This window comes from Musa acuminata, chromosome BXJ3-2 (genome assembly GCF_036884655.1).
Source record: "Musa acuminata AAA Group cultivar baxijiao chromosome BXJ3-2, Cavendish_Baxijiao_AAA, whole genome shotgun sequence".
NCBI classification, from domain to species: Eukaryota; Viridiplantae; Streptophyta; class Magnoliopsida; order Zingiberales; family Musaceae; genus Musa; species Musa acuminata.
In genome coordinates, this window is record NC_088350.1 from 35,421,384 (window position 1) to 35,441,643 (window position 20,260).

Below are 20,260 nucleotides of genomic sequence, written 5' to 3' on the forward strand. Positions count from 1 at the left end.
GAGAGGTCACTTGGGCCATGCTTGCAACTTTTTCCTAGCTTTGATAGGAAAGTGCACTCATGCTTTGCCAAAGTGGTCTACTTTTGAGGCTGAGTGCCTCGATCACACATGAAACTTCCAATCGGATGATGACAGAGGGGGATGCACAAAATTCTAAATGCAACCTCATGAAGTCAAAGAAGCTGATGTCTCTGTTTAGTGACCTAAAAAGTCTAATCGTAGGCTTGTACAGGAGGCATGACCTGACAGTGGCCCTGTTTCAGAGGTGGATTCAGACACCAGTCCATGTAAACCATCCTGAAATCTTCTGCCACAAAAGATTTGATTGCTAACAGTGCATGAAGCAAAACACTGCCATATACTGAACATTCCTTCTTGCCTTTTAATCTTTTTTTCTTTCTTTTCTGATCTTTCATTTCACCTGTTTGATGAATCATGGAGTCAACTTCATGTATGGCTTCTTTATATCCCACCTACAATTCGTATGACAGAGGAGATGACAGAAGTTAGTGCTTTGGTGCTCACCAGCACGATGCTGAAAGGCACATTTCTCCCCATCTATTGCTTCTCTTCCAACGTGATCGACTGTAGGATGTTGAGAAAACTCTCAACCTGAGGTCAAACGTTAAGCAAGATAGTCGGATGTTGGCCAGACTCCAAACTGACACATTTGAGTGGAAATCACACGGCAGAGCTCAACCCTTTGACCGCAAATGCTTCTCTACCTTCCACCGAAAGAAGTCGAAAGAGGAGGAGGTGCTACGTTTAGGAGAAATCAGTGTGATCGATAGATGTGTCTATTAACATTCGATCTAAATGGAGTGAATTCATGTGTTCCGAGAGGATGACAGCGTGAGTTTGATCGTGCGTCATAAAGAATTCCAGATTCCCTTCGTGTTACAGAATAATCTTTATAGAACAAAAAGGTCAGTATATGTTCTACGGATTGCTTTGTTTTCACCTGTTACTGTAAGCAAAGAAAAGAAAGAAAAAGATCTCTCTCCATTATCATCTCCCTCCCTCCTCTCTTTTTTTGCCTCCTTCAGTTGTTGGTAGGATGCTTGGCTGTTTGTGGCAGGAATCCAGTTCTCTCCTCAGTGGGACACGAGGTGGGCCAAACGAGAACTTCCATCTCCTTTTTCCATGTCTTCTTCTCATCCTTTTCCTCACCCCATTCGGTAGTGCCTTGTATTATTGCGAGCACATCTGCAAGCAGATGTTTCTTTCACCCACCCTGCCTTTTCCCCACCTTCCGCACGACCCAACAAGCCTAGCCAATGTGGACATTTCTGCTGGTATCTGAGCTTTTGGTCCTACTTCAATCCGCTAAACTTTTATGCTTGTCTAAGTAGATCCAGGAATCAGAAGAAGGTGTAGCTCCGAAGGAAGCCGATGCAGAATCTAAGCAAAAGGTTACTCACTATCATTCTCTTCAATCGAGTTCCAACACTTATTTATGTACAAACAGACATCCCTCTCACTACAGATCTATTTTCACATGCAGAAGACTCACCAAGCCATCATATCTAAGCCAAGATTACTAATTTCTAGTGTTACATCAGCAAGGACGCACTCCTGAGTTCCTCTTCACCATCTTCCTTCTACTCTGCAAAATTGCAGTTGCTCGATTTGCTTCTCTAAGAGGTCTCATGGAAGTTCAGAGATCGAGACAGCGCAGCAGGGTTGGCATGCAGCAGTGATGGTGCCACCAGCACATGGTTCTTGACGTCTACCTTCGGATGGAAGGCCCTGAGAAGCCCTCCATTGCTAACCGCATTGTTCTTGCTGCGCTTGACGCCCACCATGGTCCATATGGAGCTCCTTGCAGCTTCTTCAGGGTCATCAATCCTCAGCGTCGTCGGAGCCAAACCGCCGTCTTCTTCCGTCGATAGACTGCTATTGTTCAGATTGCTTCCATCCCTCGAGTGCTTGCCTAAGTTGCCAGTATTGGGTGCTGCCGCTGGGTGAGAGGAAGCTAAGGGGGACAGCCATGGAACGCTCCAAGCTCCGGATGGAACAGCGCAACTCCAATAAGCCGCAGCAGGATAGAACGGGATCGGAAAGCTGAGAGGAGCTGCTGGTGTCCAAGGATACGGCCACGGGGATCCACCGAAACATGGAATTGGAGCAGCTGATCCCTGATAATTCTGGCCACCATTTTCGTTCGGACTAAGCATGGATGTCTCAGACGAAGGTAGCGGTTTTGCCTTCGCCGGCGCATCCGTGCCAAAGCTGAGTACCGTGCCATTTGGCTTCGGAGGGTAACGAACTGATTCAGGTGCATTACATCGAACGGACTGGAGGGAGGACTCCGACACGGCGATGTGCCGGAAGTGACAAGTGCTCTTGCTCTTGCGTCGACCAGCTCCAACGGGGACGTTCCTCATGGTGCCACCGGCGGTCCAATACCTTTGGCAGTTCTTGCAGAAGTGCCTCGGCTGGTTGACGTTGTAGTTGTTGTAGTAGCAGAACTTGGTGTCCAAGCTTTTGCACCGAGGACAAGGGAGGATCTTGTCCGGCTTCTTCACAGCCTTGTCTTTCGAGTGTTCTTCCGCCACCGAGTTCTTGGTCGACGCATCCTTTTGATCAGCGGAAGCTGGTTTATCCATCTCGCTCGTCGATGTAGTACACTCATTCTTGTCCTGTGATCGAGCAGCAGTATCTTCCACTTGAAGATCCTGAGATCGAAACGCAAAGAATGGGTGAATTCTTCTCACCAACCATAGATTTCAGCTGCCTCATATGATCTCAAGATAGAATCGATGAGCTAAGCACTTCAAGAAAGAACGATTGGTGATGCTAAGGTGGACATAGCTGACAATCACAGTTGGCACACCAAGAAAGAAGACGAGCTAAATTCTCCCATTTCTAACTCTCTCGTGGTCAGAGAAAATACAGTATATAAGACAAAAGGAAGAAATTTGAAGCTGGAAATCCAACGCAAATCTATAAATAGTGGTGGGTTTGCTTTGCTTTCATTAGTAGTGTATGGAGGCAATATTGTTCTTTCTGGAGTTGTCTAGATAAGCTGATGATTCTTGCACATTACATATACTGTGTAACACCAAATCAATTCATTATCACCAAGGAACATTCACAACAATGTTCCCACCTCACAATCACAGCAACAATTTGGTCTAATAAAAATCAAAGGAAAGAAATTGAGAAATAGAAGATTTGCAAGGAGAAACAAGTTAAAACAGAGGAGAACTCAGGATCTCTTTCACAGCACAAATGAACAGTGATTAACATATCAACAGTAAACCGGGATGCATTTCTTGCAGCCTGACATTTCAGTGTGAAAGGAAAAGAGCCAGCTTTTGAATCCAGAAACAAGTAATCAAAGACCAGAAGGCAAAAAGAATCAATCTTTCTTGTTCTCTGCAGCATAACAGTCCGCAAGAAACCAGCATGCATTTCTTGCAACCTGACATTTCGGTATGAAGGAAAAGAGAAAGCTTTTGAATCCAGAAACAGGTAAGCATAGACCGGAAGGCAAAAAGAGCCAATCTTTCTTGTTCTCCGCACCAGAACAATCCACAAGAAGTACCAACGACTCAACAACAAAACCTTACATTTCGGAATAGATGAAAAGAACAAGCTTTTGAATCCAGAGACCGGAAAGCTAAAAAAGAAACCATTTTTCTTGTTCTCTGCAGCACAACAATTCACAAGCAAGTACCAACAGCTCAAAAACAAAGGAAAAGAGCAAGCTTTTGAACCCAGAGACAAGTAAGCAAAGACCAGCAAGCAAAAAGAACCTATCTTTCTTATTCCCTGCAACGACAAGCCACGAGAAGTACCTTCTGGTTGTCTCCTCCGCCGTCCCCGCTGCCGCAGCGTTGCAGGGGGATCGTCCTGCCGAACAGCTTGATTGCGGTGTCTCTGTTTTCTGACATCTCCTGCCCTGTTCTACTGCTCTGTTTCACCTCGCCTCTGCCTCTTCCCTCTGTAACTTTGTGCTCTCTTCACCTGCCTCGGGGTTTAACAGACGAGGAGGAGGAGGAGGAGGAAGAGGACGGGGGAGGCCACGTGAGCAGGGCGAAGAGGATTCTGAGCCACAAGTTCCTTTGTGGCCTCGGGGTGGCGTTATTTGATTCTCTTCGCCTTTGGGAGCAACACTTTGGGCCAATGGTGTAACTCTCGGCACCAAATGGATTACTGTGCTCAGTGTTTGACCATGCTCGGGTGATGCAGTGTCTCAGTTTAGTCCTTGTTTGGAGTGTTGTGGAGCATTACATGGTTTCGTCACTGGTAATTGGAAAGAGGAGAAGAAAAGGGGAGGCTGTCTCTGCCTTTTACCTTCAATCCCACTCAGCATCCAATATCTCCATTATTACTGTTCTTCCTCTTCAATTGCCTTTTTCTTTAACTACAAATCTGATCCTTTATCATTTTTTTTTCTCCTAAAGGTTTTTATAATTTCAGGTATCAAACTCATATCCTACCCAATCAAAATCGATATGATTTGATCTTTCATGTATCGATAAATTAGTATATATTGAATCTTAAAAAAAATTAAGAATTATATGTTACTATCTTAACACCAATATTATATCGGGTATCGTAAGTCGGAATTGCTAAATTTCTCATAATTATATATTGTTCATACCGAATTATATAGATAATATTAATTTTTTACTAGTCTGCCAATTTATAGTCTCAAATTTGCTCTTTTTTAGAAAAGATTTTATTTTATTTTTGGCAACTGAACACTTTATAACAGTAAATTGATGCATTTATGTATAATTAACAAAATGGTGTTCTGTGGTTGTTAAGTAATCATTTATGATTTAATTATATGGTGTTTTATGATTTAATATGATGAGAGAACATACCATCTCATCTCCATTGTTTATCATATTATTATGTTCCTTAAAATTCTAAAGCACTGATACAGTTCTCATTTGGTCTTTTTGTATCCCTCTCTTCTCCTCTTGTATTTTGTTCTTCAAGCTGTGAGTGAGGCTTAGGATTGGCTATTTGTTTGCAAGCATCTATATAAACTAAATAAAAGAGGATGCATCTATTCTTTATGACTACATCAGTCCATAAAATAGTTCCAATTTCCACTTTCTTTCCAGAAATTTCTTATTATTTTCTTTTTTTTTATTCCATTTTTTGCAAGTGGACACTTTCCAAGTGTAAAGTTGACACTTTTATGTGGATTTAAAACTATGGTGATTTGTTCTAATTAAGGCTGTTTAATGATGGGTGGGAGAGCTAAAGAAAATAGCATTCTGTCTCAGCTTATGGAAGCTGAGGTTTTGAGATCTCAAACTAAAAATTTATTGTGTGTTTGTTCTGTTGTAACATATACATCTGCCTATTCCTACCTATTGTCTTGGCTTCTGCAACTCAAGTTGTGTGATGCTCAGTTTTGATGATTGGATTGCCAACATCTAATTTATTTTACTTTATTGTGAGGAAGCATCCACTTTTACTTTAATGATAAACAAAAAAGGATGCATCTATATTTTATTACTGTGTTATCTTGAAGACTTGGTGTCTAATATAATTGACCTCAAGATGACCAGTATCTTATATGTGCAACACATGTAATATGTAGGAAAAGATTAGGAAAACTGAACACATAGCCCAACACATTGGCCATAAAGACTGATCTTTCAAGCAGAAAAGTGTGGAGTTATCTTGTGTTCATGTGCAGAAACTATAAATCATCACTAAGATTTTGTTGATCTGGGATGGGATAGGACCACAACACAAGAATCATCAACTTGGTTTTGTGCCCAATGATTTATATCATTGTTTCCTCACTTTGCCTGTTCATAGATGGTAGTAGGTAGTGGCTGAAAACAGGGGTTTGGAGAAGAAATGATTCCTCCGAGACAAAAGCCATCAGCTGGTGGTCTATGGTTTGAGCTTTCAGTTCTGCCATGGAGTTTTAAGAGGAAAACAAGTTGCCTTTTTGCCACATTCTTTGCCGAGCAGGGCGCATTGTTTGGGGTCACTTGTGTGGGTGACCAGAGAGCACTGCTCATGGTTTGAGGAGCGTTTATGGAGACAGAGTGGCGTCTGCTTCCTACTGCAACTGCAACACTGTGCAAGTGGCATGGAACAAATAGCCTTTACTTTGTGCACATGCTGTGACACGCAAACAGGGTTTTGGTGTTCTCAGATCAAACTGGGAGTGAAAACAGGGCACTGTTCAAGTGGGAGCAACGGCAGCATCTTCATGGAGAAGAAGATGACATGCCTTCTCTCATCACCTCCTTGTTTTCTTCCATCCAATTCCATCAACAAACAATCAGCAATCAGCTCCCTCCAAGTAATAGCTATATCTTCCTTCCCAAGTTTGGAGCTCTGTTTCTTCCGGTGCTGAAGAAACAATGGATAGAAACTTCAAATTCTATAATCTGAAGGCAATTTATGAAACACGAATTGCTTAAATGAAATCAGTACCCCTTTCTTGGCTTTGGATGCTTCGTGTAATTTCATGAATGGAAGCAAGTGTTTTCTTTTTCTTTTTTCCATTAAATATTTGGAATAGACTGTGAAGTACTTCTCAGCCATTTACATGGTGAGGATAGAGACCTCAGAGATGTATAATTTGGCTGAGCCACAAGGTGATGACACCTACATTTTTTGTAGGATTCATGGCAGTGATCATTCAAACATATTGATGGACAATTAATTAGGCACACATGAATGTCCTAAGGAACTGTTAGACAGCTACCAGTGAGATGTGCAACATGGAAGCAGATGGAATCACTCATGAGAGACAACATAGAACAAAGATTAACTTACTTTCCACAATCACTACACTACCTACCTACAGAGTCTTGTTTGCAGATCAAAGCACAGCCATATATTCCACAACAATCTTCAAAGAGAGAGAAAAAAAATGAAGGAACAATGCATTATTATTGCCTTGTCTTTGGTGTTCTTGTTGGTGTTGCTGATTGATTCTGTCATCCCTTTCTTCCGAACAATATCGTAATGATGAATTCATTTCCCTTCCGCTGCCGGCGATGCTGCCAGCCTCAATAAATCATGAGAATATTAATCGAGAAATCCTTCCATCTAATGATTTCTGGCTGACAATGATGTCTGAACACTGATCCAAGACCAGATTACAAATTGTTGTTCTTATGCTTTTATCATTCTATCAGATCAGCTTGTTCTGGTGGTTGTGAAATTAGAATTTGGTTGTCCGATCTAGATGTTGATCCGAGGCCAACCGAGGTCTTCTTTTCACGTCTGTCACAATTCAATCTCGACCGACACCATACTCATCCAGCCCCACAGCCAACCCTGGAGACGTCGAATCTCATAGAATTATATCGGGCGCATTATCGGAAAATGTCCATAGATTCAGAGCCAATTAATCGGAGATGTCTGAGATCGAACACGAAAGAGAGACCTCATCATCCAGATCGAACAACAAAATTCTGATTTAACAGTGTTCTATCTGATCAACTTTCAGCAAGTTAAAGCAGCACTCACTGAAATCTAATGGAAGATTAATGGTTGGAGGGAAGAACCGAGAGCTTTCACCATCCCTCATTGAAAAGGTTGGCACCAGGAGACATGTAGGAGACGGAAGCTGTCCTCTTCCTGCCGCCCAATTTGCACCATGCAGAATGACCGACCACAATGTCATGGTATTACATCTCCTGTACGCCTATGCACCTGCGTCACTTCAATGATGATGAGAGCTTTAGCAGCATCTTCTGGCTCACCTTCTTCACCACATACTTCGAAGCTAGTACATCAGCTCCCTGGTTAGGCGAACAATGAACTCTGCAGCAGAGAGATGCATTTACGCCAACCCATAATAAAATGTACAGCTTCCAGAATCTAATCTGCTGCAGAACAAGGTTTTCTTTCTTCTGTACTGCACCCACCAACTCTGTAGTGAGTTAGGGTTCCTTCATGAGAAGAGAGACTAGCAAGGTGGGGACTTAACTTCCAGATTCCATTGCTGGATCTGATGCAGTAAAGAAGAACTTTACAGCTTCGTAGTCTGTACTGATAACCCGAGCAGAAGAGGGGGTGTTGGATCAGATCAGGGTTGAACCACATTGAATACACGCGGTTTTGTGAGGAACTCCCTCAAGCTGACTTTTGAAGGTACCTCCGTCGTGTAAATGCAATTTGCTGTCCTCCTTTTGACTCTTCTCCCCGTTGCTTTCTGAGGCCCCGAGAGTTCTGATCACTGCCTCCGTTCTCTCTCTCTCTCTCTCTCTCTCTCTTTCTCTTTCTCTCTCTTTGTATATATATATCTACCCCTAGATGGCTCGGAAACAACAGCCTCATTTGTCCATGGTTGTGAACCCCTCTTTCTTTCTCCCTTACTGTGTCTTTAGAGGTGTGAGATGGGAAGACCACCATGCTGTGACAAAGATGGCGTGAAGAAAGGACCTTGGACACCAGAAGAAGACATAACCTTGGTCTCCTACATCCAACAGCATGGTCCAGGGAATTGGAGAGCTATTCCTCCCAACACTGGTACAGTAGTTCAGGATGTAGTATTCTTCTACTCTGGTTTGGCTTGTAGTAGCTCTTCTCATGTCTTGTTTCCTAAACAGGGCTGAGGCGATGCAGTAAGAGCTGCAGGCTAAGGTGGACAAACTACCTCAGGCCTGGGATCAAGCGTGGGAACTTCACCGATCAGGAGGAGAAGCTTATAGTTCATCTCCAATCTCTTCTAGGCAACAGGTCAAGAACAGAGGACGTGAGATGATGACTTTGATCCTGCTTCTTACGATTCAATGTACTGATGCCAGTGGTGTTGCTGGAATGCAGATGGGCAGCCATAGCTTCTTATCTACCGGAGAGGACAGACAACGACATCAAGAATTACTGGAACACGTATCTGAAGAAGAAGCTTAGGAAGCTTGAGATCGGCGGCACCGATTCCCCGATCGGCAGCGTGCAGTCGGGCCGTCGTTCCATTTCCAAAGGCCAGTGGGAGAGGTGTCTCCAAACCGACGTCGACATGGCGAAGCGAGCTCTGTCCCAGGCCTTGTCCATGGATAAGGAATCGAAGGCGTCACCCTTTGACTGCAGCCTGAGCAGTCGCCCTTCTTCGACCTACGCGTTGAGCACCGAGAACATATCTCGGCTTCTTGCAGGGTGGATGAGTGGTACTTCGTCAAAGCCCGGCGTTGCTCAGGCGAGCTCGGCCAGCGTTCGGGCCGACACAGCGTCGAGCCAGGGGAGCGCGAGCGCCAGCTCTTCCAACTGCATCATGTCGCCGGAGCCGCTCGAGTCGCTGTTGGGGCTCTACGACTCCACGCCGGAGGGGTCGGAGGCGCAAGCGCCATTGTCGTTGCTCGAGTCATGGTTGCTCGACGAAGATGCGGGGCAAAAGCAAGAGAACTTTCTTGACATGGCGACAGATTACATGTGAATTGTTCTCAGGGGATGCGTGTTCGTACTTGGCAATTGGACCGATCATCACGGTTCATCCTTGTGGTACTCAACATAGTCAAACAAGTGTAAAAAGCTTGCTTAGTCGTATCGATTATATGAGAATGTAATTATCTATCTATTGATCGAGACTTTGTTAATTTATCCTATGATTCTTGGCTCGAATCTATCGCTTTGAGTCGCCCCATAAATTTCCATTCTTAATCACCAGAAATATCTACATCGACAGCAGATGGTGGATTGAGACTATCTTGTGCAGACAAGAAAACATTTCAGTGGGTCTTAAATGCACCACATGTGAAGTGTTTTGATCTTTTTCTACTCACAAAACTACCATCACCTGTGAAGAAAAAGGATGGATCTAAAAGACTCGTGGATTGCATGAGCAACATGAGCAAATGGAAACCATTGCAGTGCAGCCTTTGGGAATCAACTCCGAGCTGACCGTCTTGAATGCTATGGCAGCATTAAATGCTGCCGACCCAACCTCACATGTGACCGGCTTCAAAGCCGAGAGCCAAGAAGCAGCAGCAGCAGCAAAGGAGTGATCTCCTTCATCACCAGATAGAGATAAAAGCGAGATAGGAAGATAACTTACAGAAAACTTCACTTGGGAGACGCCGCGTTTACTGTGTGCGCATGCATGGGTGTAAGCCGGCTCATGGCAGAGGACATGAGAGGCCGTGCTCGCTCCTGCTCCGTCGAACACTCCTCTGTGGCATCATCAGAAAACTAAGGAAGCTTCGTTCGAAGGGGTAGCAACAGGTGCTGCTTACACAGTCGTGCATGGTGAGGTGTCCTTCCCATCGTCCTCCCCTCCTTCTGCAGTCGTCTTGAAGGGACAAGACACCACCATGTGCAGCAAACCTTGAAATGGAGGCACAGAGGGATTGGCCAGAGCAGGTACAGCACCATGAATGAGGCCTCCTACTAAACCGTGCATGCCCATGCAAGCTTGGTTTGGGTTCGTCCTGTTGAATGCAACCTTCACCCCATCTTTATGTGGGAATAATTGCTATGACATAAACTAGAGAGTTACTTACATCTATTAGAGTCGATCAATAAATACTATACGATCCTAAGATTCCATCTTAATATTCTTATTAATATATTAATATTGAAGAGACTCTGCACGGACTGCCACGTGTCATCACTTCATCTGTTCTTTATGATGCGTGTGGGTCCTGAAGTTGCAGCTTAAAAATCCCGCCTACGAGACGCAGGAATACGTGGACGCTTGTCACGGCTACTCTACGTTGTTCTGCGATTTAGGCCTTAGATCCGATCCTACGCTAGCGCGAATAATTCGTGAGATTAGCAGTTCCAATAGCAACTCGACGCTTCTTGTTGCTTAGGAACAACCGTGTCGAATCGAGATCATGGAGATGGCGAAGGATGGGATCTTTATTTCTTTTTCTGAATCGAAAAATCGACGGAATCGAGGGGTTTATCGGACGCTGCAGAAAGCGGAGGCGAGCAGGTCGCTCTCGATCTCTTTTGGTCGATGATCCGCTTCGATCGTCTCCCTTCGGATCGGTAAGACGACGATTCGAATTCCACCGCCGCAGACTCTTTTTCTCTTCGTTCGATTCGTTTTTCTTTTCCTGATTTGCTTGGATTTTGAGCTGTCCATAAGAATCTTAGGGCGTGATGCGTAGACCTTGTGGATTTGTTGAATGCAGGAGGAAATTACTGGTTGACTTTAGTTGGAATCCCATTCTAGCGCTTAGATTGCTGAATAACTGCTTAAATAAGGAGAATTTGCCGTAAGATATGGAAGGCTGTTCTTGCTTTCTTAGCTCGTGTAAGTAAGATAAAGGATTGCTTGGTTACAATTTGGGACTTATATTTGTTGCTTAAGCGAACTGCTTCTCTGTTAATAGAGCAAAAGCAAATTTAATGCAGGGTTCAAGATACTTGTTTTGTGTCAATCTAGAGGTTTTTTAAGATGCCATTAATTGCTTGTTTAGCTCTTGCAAACAGTTGCTGGATAGTTGTGTTGCCTTTATGATGGTAAGCATTTTCTTTCTTCTTAGCTTAAATAAGTCACACGTTTTTGTTTCTCATTTGTTTTCCTTGGAATTAGTATGCTTTTTGTAGTGGTTCTGTAGCCTTTTTTTTTTTTTTTGTACTTTTCTCCTACTTTGGTTGATATAAACTAATAGAAGTTGATTAATTGGCTGGAATTTGGATCAGTTCTAAGCCATCTTAGGATATCTTTCAGGCACACACCATAGACATAAAGTTGACTTCAGGTGAGGGAAGGACCAGGAGCTCGTTATCGATGAGTATCACTGTTGGTCTCTATTTCTTCTTCTATGTTAGGGTGCATGGCAGAGGAGTGGCATTGAAAGGGTGAACATATCCCTTATTACTCAGAAGACAAAATGCATGATCTCACTGAATCTAAACTTCGAGAACCGCCGTGGTGGATCAGGCAGCCCGAGTGATCTAGGCGATTCAGAAGTAAAAAAGAATTTGAGGCAGGCCGTGAACATTACACCGACTTCCCTCTTCGCCAGGATCAAAAGCCGGTGGCGATGGCCTTTCCTTGAGAGAACATGATCCACAGAGAGAGGAAGTGTCTAACTGATAAGGAGAAACTCTATTGTCTTATACTGGCTCCTAAGGGGTATGTTACCCTTATTCCATGGCTTAAGAGCCATGATCATGTTCACAATGCTGAAGTCCATCCTAGAGCTCGACAGTTGAAAAGGCTGTTCAGAACTGAGTTCAGCATCAGCGCAATGTATTCAGTTTTCGACGATGGATGAATGCAATTCCCTCATGATGAAGATAAATATATTGACCAACTTGCGTCTGTTATTCCAATTGGTAATGGAACCATCGGAACTTGCATCAGGCACTGGCGATGGGGTAAGCAACATCTGTCTTAAACCCTTTCTTTTGATAAATTTTGTTGTCTAAAACTTATTTTCTTGGAAACTTTTGGCCATTGCTTCGGATATGACTTTGTCCGATTGATTGCATTAGGTTGCTGGTTTATATTAAAAAAATGTGTTAGGCATGTCATTTGCACCAAGTGACTCTCATGAGGCACAGGTATATTTATTTCACACTAGAATTAGGTGTTCCTGCAGTTGTAGGTGTTTTTGGATCAATTAAGCTTCCATACCCAACCTGAGCCTTTGATATGTCTCACTTCGTTCAAGGTGCTTGATTCCAGGGGATCCAAACAGTGAGAACTGACGACAATGTTTCTTCTTTTTATTCCCTGGGTTCATTCTGTCAATCCTGTGGGAACTAAGCTTCATCCTTGAAAGCTTTTCATTCCCTCAGAGGTAAAATACCATTCCACCTAGAATAGTTAGTGATTCTGTGCCTGGGTTCTCAGTCAAATCTTATAAAAAAGGTCAACAGAGTGGCAAAAGCATGTGAAAGCCTATGAGAAATATCAATAAATTATTTGACACTGGAAGGTACCACAACATAGATGGATATAAATGCAGGTTTGGTAGTCTTGCAGCAGCAATCGAGTCTCCAAAATGATGGGTGATGAATGTTGTTCCTACAATTGCTGAGATCTCCATGTTAGGTTGCTTAATGCTTCTGAACAAGAATTTAGATTCTCAGAAGAAGAAGGTTGAATGTTCACATTGCAGATGAATCTTCTACTGATGTCAACTTAAACCTTCTTTTGAACTGACTCAGGTAGTAATTTCCTTCTCTCTTACTCTGACTAATAATTATCCAAAAACTTATTAGGTACCTCTACCTTGATTGCTTATGAGAAGCAGTCAAGTATAATCATCTGTTGCAACTTTGTGTTTTATGCTTTATTTCTGCCTTCCTTTTCTTAACTTTTCCCTTTTGGCTTAGGTGTGAAGCTTTTTGAACTTGAGGATATGAAGAGCTCATTCATGCCAATGGTGTGTCTTGGGAAGCTTTTAGGGTCTATATTTTAAGCTTGAATTTAGAAGGCTAAACATAAAAAAAAAATACTTTGAAGGATAAGTATGTAGTTTTATCAATTGGGTGTCGGACGGGTTCGGGTAGGAAGGTTGCTGGGTCTGATTCGGAGTCGGAGTCGGATTACGATTCAGTTGGGCGGGTAGTTCGTCCCGGTTGATTCGGCCGTGTGGGTCCCACAGGCAGCACCAAAACACCAACCACGTCTGCGATTGTGTGGCCGACGTGCGGGTCCCTTGCGCAATCGTAAGATGTCCCCACCGATCATACGATCAAGTTCGTGTGCGACTCTTAAAGCGCGAGGCCCTCCGGCACATCATACGAGGGAATGTTTGGGCGCGAATCTTAAAGCCCGGGACGAAGGCAGATCCCTCGTCGGCTTCGATGAAGCGGCTGTGGTGTTAAATATACTCCCACGGTATCGTTTTGCGTTGATTGGCCCTCTTTGCAATAGTCATGCAGCCTTTAATATCATCGGGACACGCCTTTTCGGAAAGTAGGGAGAGAGAAGATGGAAATTCGTCACGTCTGTTACCTACTTAGGGAACGCGAGAGTGAGAAGCGTGGGACTTCCTCCAGGCGTTCGAGCAACCGAGAGTGGAGTTGGTGTGAAGCACGCGAAAAGAAGGAATGGGTTCCGGTGCTCTGCTTAGGTTTCTTGTTATGAACTTCGATGTTCTCGCCGGGTAAGTGTCCCTTCAACAAATCAAGCTCCATTGCTGGTGGTGTTGAGATTTTTCTGTCATGTCCTGGCATTAGTTTGTTCTTCTGCTCCTGTCGGAAATTTCTACCTTTTATTCTGTGATTTTTGTTCGTTTCAATCAACCTTCTTGACGAGTTGTCGGGAAAGTTCGCCACTTGCTTCGGAATCAACCAAGAAAAAGAAGGGATCTTTTTGTTCCTGTTTTCTTAAATTTTGATGCTTGGGTGTTAAAGGTGCTGCTTTCTTTCTGGCGAATTCTGATATCTTAAAATCTTATTTTGGTTTATCTTCTAGCTAAATATCAAAACTTTGGGGGAAATAATCGTCCCTCTTTGAGTCTAAGTTATGAGAGCATCTAAAATCGCGGCCCATGAATGTGCTTTCTGTTCGAATTCAAGCTTTAAGCGAGTTTTGTTCAGGAAAGAAAAAGGAAATCGCAATTATCTTCTTTTAGAGATCACAGAGTGAATCGCTGCCATCCTAGAGTGTTACACGAGTCAAAGACTTGGACGCAATCTTCACAAGCATTCAAACCTGGAAACTCTTCAAGATAAAGGACGAAGTCATCCCCTAGGAAAAGGCCCTGTTCGTGTCCAAACACAGATTTTGCTCCCTCTTTCTATTGAATAACAGCGTATGCAGGCATTAATTCTTCTTCCGTGTTTATTCAGCATATGGTTGTTGGCGTTAATGCAATCGTGCTTAGTTTACCATAAGCTACAGAATGTTGTTCTTTTTATTGGTGTTAAATGAATAAAAGGTCAGTGCTATTTTAGTACAGTGAATTGTCTTTCTTTTAGTACAGTTAATTATGATTTCTTTCTTTTTTCCATTAACTTCCAGATTCGCTATATCTAAGTGTACCTTTAGAAATTTTTTTGGTGACGTTAATGAAATTATGTGTATTTCATTGAGCTCCTAATTTGTTAAACTCCAACTCATTTTTAAACTTGTTGAATGTATTGGACTCTAAGTCTTGTTGGCGTTAAATTTCTTTAGCTATTTTAGCATGACTGTTGTAGATGCTATGACATCTACGTTTCTTAATAGCACATTTAGAAAGGTGAACTGGTTTGATATTTATATAACTTATAATCACAAAAGGATTGCTTTGACATTTTTAAAAATTAGTTAAAGAAGAAGCTTCGTGGTTTGGATCATTGGTGGACATTTACTATTATTGCTGTTTCACAATAGCAGAGAATATACAGTTAATGAAGCTTTGATGTATTATTTGCCATTAGAAGAGTTGGAGAGTCATATTTATATGCACCTCTTTCAGCTAAAAATGATGACTGTTTTTTTACTTCTTCATTTAAGAACCAGCCAGACACTGTTTAATTGGTATTGAAATTTCTACTTGTCTTCGCACTTGAGAATAATATCAAAAGCAATTTTGTCATCTGTAATATTGTTACTTCCATAAATGTTGTATTGTAGGAATTGTTCCTTACTCTGACACACTGCTTTTGCATTTTACAGGCCTCTGGTTACGCTTGCCTATCCTTTGTGAGTACCATTCTGAACAATTAAGTGCAATATGATAGAATTTTCTTATTTCACAAATGGCTTATAAATGAGAAAGTGCTTCTCTGTTTTGGCAGGTATGCTTCAGTGAGGGCAATAGAATCTAAATCTCCTGTAGATGATCAGCAGTGGCTTACTTACTGGGTGTTGTATTCTTTACTTACAATCTTTGAGTTGACATTTGCGAAAATCATAGAGTGGTAATTACTTTATGGAAGATGCCTATCATGTATTTCTTACTATATGGATCTATTTATTTCTTGTTTTCTTCTGTCTTTTGGCTAAAATTTCAATTTTCGTGATATTGATGGCCGGTACTTCTGACTTGACCAGCGATAACCATTCTCAAATTTTATTTTGTTAAATCTCTTTGATCCATTAAAGCTAAGGCAATAATAATTTTTTTTGCTTGGTGAACTTACTCCTTGTCGGATACTGTAACCAACTTGACATGTTTAGGCAATTACATGTATTGTTTCGCAGCTTACAGTATTTTATTTTCTTTTTATGTTGCATCCTTTGTGATTTTTCTGACCATGCATGACCATTGAATGTTGAGAGGCTGTTTTAAGATGGTAGGATGTGCAGATGGTAACTTTGGCTAATTTTTTCTTCTTGAAAACCTAGATCCAGATATTTAATTTCTTTTGCAGTTTTATAAGTAGGCGGTGTAGAAATATATAGCTAACTAAGTTGCTTCACTTTTTTACGCTGTCTATAATTCTTTTTTACAACTGGTTATTATTCTTTTCCCTTTTGGATAATGGCTTGCAGACTCTGAAACTTCTATCTGTTGATAAATGAGTTTCATATATGTATGAACTTATTTGCTTTGTATGGTTTGCTATCTTTAACTGCTCCTGTAAAGACATGATTTTCCTTGGGCAGGTTATGATTTCTTTCGAGTATCTAAATAATAACTAGAATTTGTAAGTTAAATGAACTTAGTATGGACTAAAATTTAGCTGCAATGTTATTTCTTGTTGCAGGCTCCCCTTTTGGCCTTATGCAAAGCTGACTTTCAGTTGCTGGTTGGTTTTGCCATACTTCAGTGGTGCTGCATATGTTTATGAACATTTTGTGAGGCCACTGGTTTTGAATCATCAGACAGTGAACATATGGTATGTCCCTCCAGATAAAGGTATCTTCAGTAAGCCAGACGATGTTTTATTAGCTGCAGAGAAATTCATTGAAGAAAATGGACCTGAAGCATTTGAGAAGCTAATAAACAAGGTATGTCCAAAATCCCTCTAGTTCTTTGTCGAGAATTTTTTGTGTCAAAGCTGAATGTGGGACCGCAAGTAATAGCTTGAGTCTTTTTAGTGGACTTGGTTCTCCTCTTCATCTTGAAGAGGTTGTAGGTTCGAGTTCGAGTGCTCGTAGAGGTGGCACTCCAAATACTTGACCTGTGCAATTCTGTTGGTGGCTGTGATCTAGATATGTCGTTATTAGAAAGAAGATAAAGAAAAGAAAGATGTTTTAATGTGTATCTAATTAGCCCATGCCTAGTGGGGTATTATTCTATCATTCTGGTATGTTTCTTCCGTGGATTGCTTGACGAGATCCAATACAAACCCAACCTACTGTAAGATAATAAGTATGCATTTCCAAGTCTCCCTGATTTTAGGATCAGAAAATTGCTGTTAACATTATTAATTGGTTATCTGTATGTGTTGCCAAGCATGATAAATATATACTTGGTTGGTAATGATCCTATTTGGCAATTGCACATGAGACCCCTTCACAGAAAATTGTTTCAGAGATGCATCAACTCGACGAAAGCCTCACTCTATCATGTCATTTTTGGGTTTTGTTAAGTCAGATTTTGTCATCATACCTCTATCAGGTCTCAAATCTCATTGTTTTACCTCCAAGTAGATTGTTTTGGTCTTCAAAATGTTGGAAATTATGCTGTCCTAAGGTATTTGAATATTCTCTTTTTTCATATTGTATACAATTCTGAATGAAGACGATTTCCTGTAGATCATTGAAAGAAGTTCCACAGTTTGCGTGAATCTCTAATGGATCATAGAAATATCAGCACTGAAGTCTTATTGTTTTGAAGGCTGGAGGTGGGCCAAAGTCGAAGAAGAGCCACAAGCGTGTGACCTTCAACGAGGGTGAGGCTGAAAGGGAATCCAAGTCCGGGAAAGGCAACAAACATGTTAGATTCAGTAAATTGAATGCTGAGAAGGAATCAAAATCTTCAAAGAGCAATCGGTTTGTGACCTTTCCTGAGACGGTGCATGAAAATGATTCAAGGACCTGGATGAATAGCAGTCTTACAATCTTCGATGATGGTAGTCGATATTGGAATTAGAACTTCAAGTTATCTTGGCAATCTGAAAACATCCTAATAGTTTGGAAACAATACGTAACGTAGTGATATCCTCTCAGCTTCCTGTTGAACAGCTAGATTCATGGTGTTCTCGGTTTTTCCATCCAGTGATCTTGTAGTCTACTTCTTGCTAGTGACAATTGAGATATGTGTGCACTAAGACGGCATAACTAGAGTTGTCCTTTTTAAGTTTTGCTTCAGTTTCCATTTGTCTAAGAACTCCTATAGACTGCAAGATTAAGGAAGTTCATGTGATGTAAATATTGAACTAACAGTAACACTTCCTTTTGCTGATATAATTAAACAATTCAGTCCATTCTGTAGTTTCTTTTGAGGTGTCTTATTAGCAATAACAATGACTGAATACAGTACAAAGAGAACATACTATAAATACTAAAGACTGAATATGTTGGATGTGGCCATTCCAATACGATAAATACTAAAGAAATGTTTCAGTCTTTTTTTATTGTTAGTGTACTCTTTTAGATTATCAAGCTTTTTTATTTTAACAATAAGGTGACTGTACAAAGAGATATTAGAAATTACCAATTTCTGTGATTAAGCAGTAATTTTTATGGTAAAATTGCATTGTGTATTCCTCCAAAATTAGTGATTTTCCATAAAATTCAAGTTTAGCATATATATATATATATATATATATATATATATATATATATATATATATATATATATATATATATATATATGCAATTTTCGAATCTCGAAAGGATACATATTAAAACTCTTTAAAAAAATAAAGGATAGGAAGAAACCGCCCAAACCCGAGCGATGAGACGGAATTGGATGCTTCGCCTCCCTTCTCTTCTTCTTCTTCTTCTTCCTCTTCTCTCCTTCTCCGTCTTCGATTGAGCCATCTCCTCCCATGTTCCCTATCCCAGATTCGCCTGCGTCGTCTTCCAGGTTCTTCTCCTTCTCTTCCTCTTCGTGATGCCTCGCTTGCAGTTCTCTTGCTTGTTCGGATCCTTTTTTTATCACAGATGTTGTGGTTAGTCTCAGTTTCTTGGTGTTCTTGGAATTTGGTCGAGTTCTTGGAGTCGGAGCAACCCGTATTCCGGAACTGGCGTCAGGGTTCTTAAATTTGGTTGCTTTTTTGGATTAGGTTGGTCATGATGGATGGTGGATCCGTAGTGAGGATCTAGTGGGTGGCTCGAACGCTCCATGGATCACTAGCGGACGAGGGAAGCTGGACTCTCTCAGGGCTACTAGTATCGTACGAGTTTGAGGTAGATATTGGTGGCCATGGATGCTGCAAGCTTTCAAAATGTTGGAGTGAATGTGGTGATGAGGCTAAGAATGACACCAAGAGTAGTTGATAGTGGTGATCACCTTGGAAACAGATGAGCTGTGATGTTTGCAGAAGAGATGGGATAAAGATCAAAGGAGAAGTAGAAACACATCCAAATTACATTTTCCTCTTTGAATAGGGTTTAGGGTTTAGAAATTAGGGATTAGGGTTTATGGGTTAGCAATTGGGGGTTAAGGGTTTTAGTGGTTTGGAGTTTAGGGATTTGGGGCTTAGGGGTTTTAGAGTTGGGGGTTTAGGGGTTAGTTTGAAATCATATCTTGGCATGGTTGGTATTAACATGTCATCCTTAGGCCAGCCTTGTCTTGCAACAAGAAGTTACATTGACGTCGTCTTTAGGTGCTTAACAAAACCAGCGGGATAATTCAAGAGAAAGATATCGAGGTGCCGGTGATACCCACCAATTGGGGTCTGACCAAAGATTGAAACCTTCTTGGTATCTAATTCCTTCTATCATTTTTTCAATTGATACTAGAAGCCTTAAACCCCCCTATATGTATGTCGATACCATATCATTTTGACCAACTATTGAAATTGGTATCAGAATGTGATTTAAATCCTTGTTTGAGAGTACTACTCTCCACCATGAGGTACTCTATACTCTTCCAAGTGTAAGAAATGTGATGTTAGTTTGGATCTTGCAGAATTTTTGTGGCTTACTGGGAATGTAGTTAGGCAGACTTGGTAACAGCTGGTTGGGATGTTAAACAAAGTAATGCTCCGAAGAAACACAGCTTGAGTGGGTACTGTTAATTCACATGACCGAAACATCCAATTGTCAGCTATGCTCTTGGAGTTGTGGTTTCCATCTCTGTGGCTTGAAGTTTTGCCTCAAAACAAAGAATTTTTAATTGACTGGATCCTATTAACATGTTAAAAACAGTCACCTTCAGTTTACTATTTAGCTTATGGTAAAGATTTTAATTGACTGGATCCTATTAACATGCTAAAAACAGTCGCCTTCGGTGTACTATTTAGCTTATGGTATTCACATGAAGCATGACTAATTGTGGCAGCAGTCGCCATCTATAAAAGAAGTGTT

The 20,260-nt window shown here is 41.5% G+C and overlaps 3 protein-coding genes and 1 long non-coding RNA gene across 9 annotated transcripts; 3 read left to right on the forward strand and 1 right to left on the reverse strand.

Moving 5' to 3' along the window:
* The first annotated feature begins 474 nt into the window (after positions 1-474).
* On the forward strand, positions 475-3,048 carry LOC135631970 (uncharacterized). Its single transcript, XR_010494563.1, has 2 exons — positions 475-1,412; positions 1,505-3,048. It is a non-coding gene; the product is annotated as an uncharacterized LOC135631970 (long non-coding RNA).
* LOC103976724 (cyclic dof factor 1) lies at positions 1,403-4,207 on the reverse strand. Its single transcript, XM_009392029.3, has 2 exons — positions 3,804-4,207; positions 1,403-2,678 (listed from the first exon to the last, which is right to left on the reverse strand). The coding sequence occupies exons 1-2, from the start codon at positions 3,897-3,899 to the stop codon at positions 1,638-1,640; spliced, it is 1,137 nt and encodes a 378-aa protein (XP_009390304.2). The 5' UTR covers positions 3,900-4,207; the 3' UTR covers positions 1,403-1,637.
* A 4,077-nt stretch (positions 4,208-8,284) lies between these two features.
* Positions 8,285-9,545, forward strand: LOC135631969 (myb-related protein 306-like). Its single transcript, XM_065140170.1, has 3 exons — positions 8,285-8,472; positions 8,553-8,682; positions 8,770-9,545. Exons 1-3 carry the CDS (start codon positions 8,340-8,342, stop codon positions 9,374-9,376), a joined length of 870 nt encoding a protein of 289 aa, XP_064996242.1. The 5' UTR covers positions 8,285-8,339; the 3' UTR covers positions 9,377-9,545.
* A 1,165-nt stretch (positions 9,546-10,710) lies between these two features.
* LOC103976824 (HVA22-like protein a) lies at positions 10,711-18,210 on the forward strand. 6 transcript variants are annotated; one of them, XM_065138184.1, is made up of 7 exons: positions 10,711-10,932; positions 11,079-11,200; positions 11,621-12,273; positions 15,512-15,538; positions 15,634-15,756; positions 16,546-16,789; positions 17,622-18,210. In XM_065138184.1, exons 3-7 carry the CDS (start codon positions 12,269-12,271, stop codon positions 17,874-17,876), a joined length of 654 nt encoding a protein of 217 aa, XP_064994256.1. In that variant the 5' UTR covers positions 10,711-10,932; positions 11,079-11,200; positions 11,621-12,268; the 3' UTR covers positions 17,877-18,210. The 6 variants fall into 6 exon arrangements, with proteins under 6 accessions (XP_064994256.1, XP_018675680.2, XP_064994257.1 ...); XM_018820135.2 differs by lacking the exon at positions 11,079-11,200; XM_065138183.1 differs by lacking the exons at positions 10,711-10,932; positions 11,079-11,200; positions 11,621-12,273 and adding exons at positions 14,019-14,614; positions 14,701-14,789.
* Positions 18,211-20,260: the final 2,050 nt, after the last annotated feature.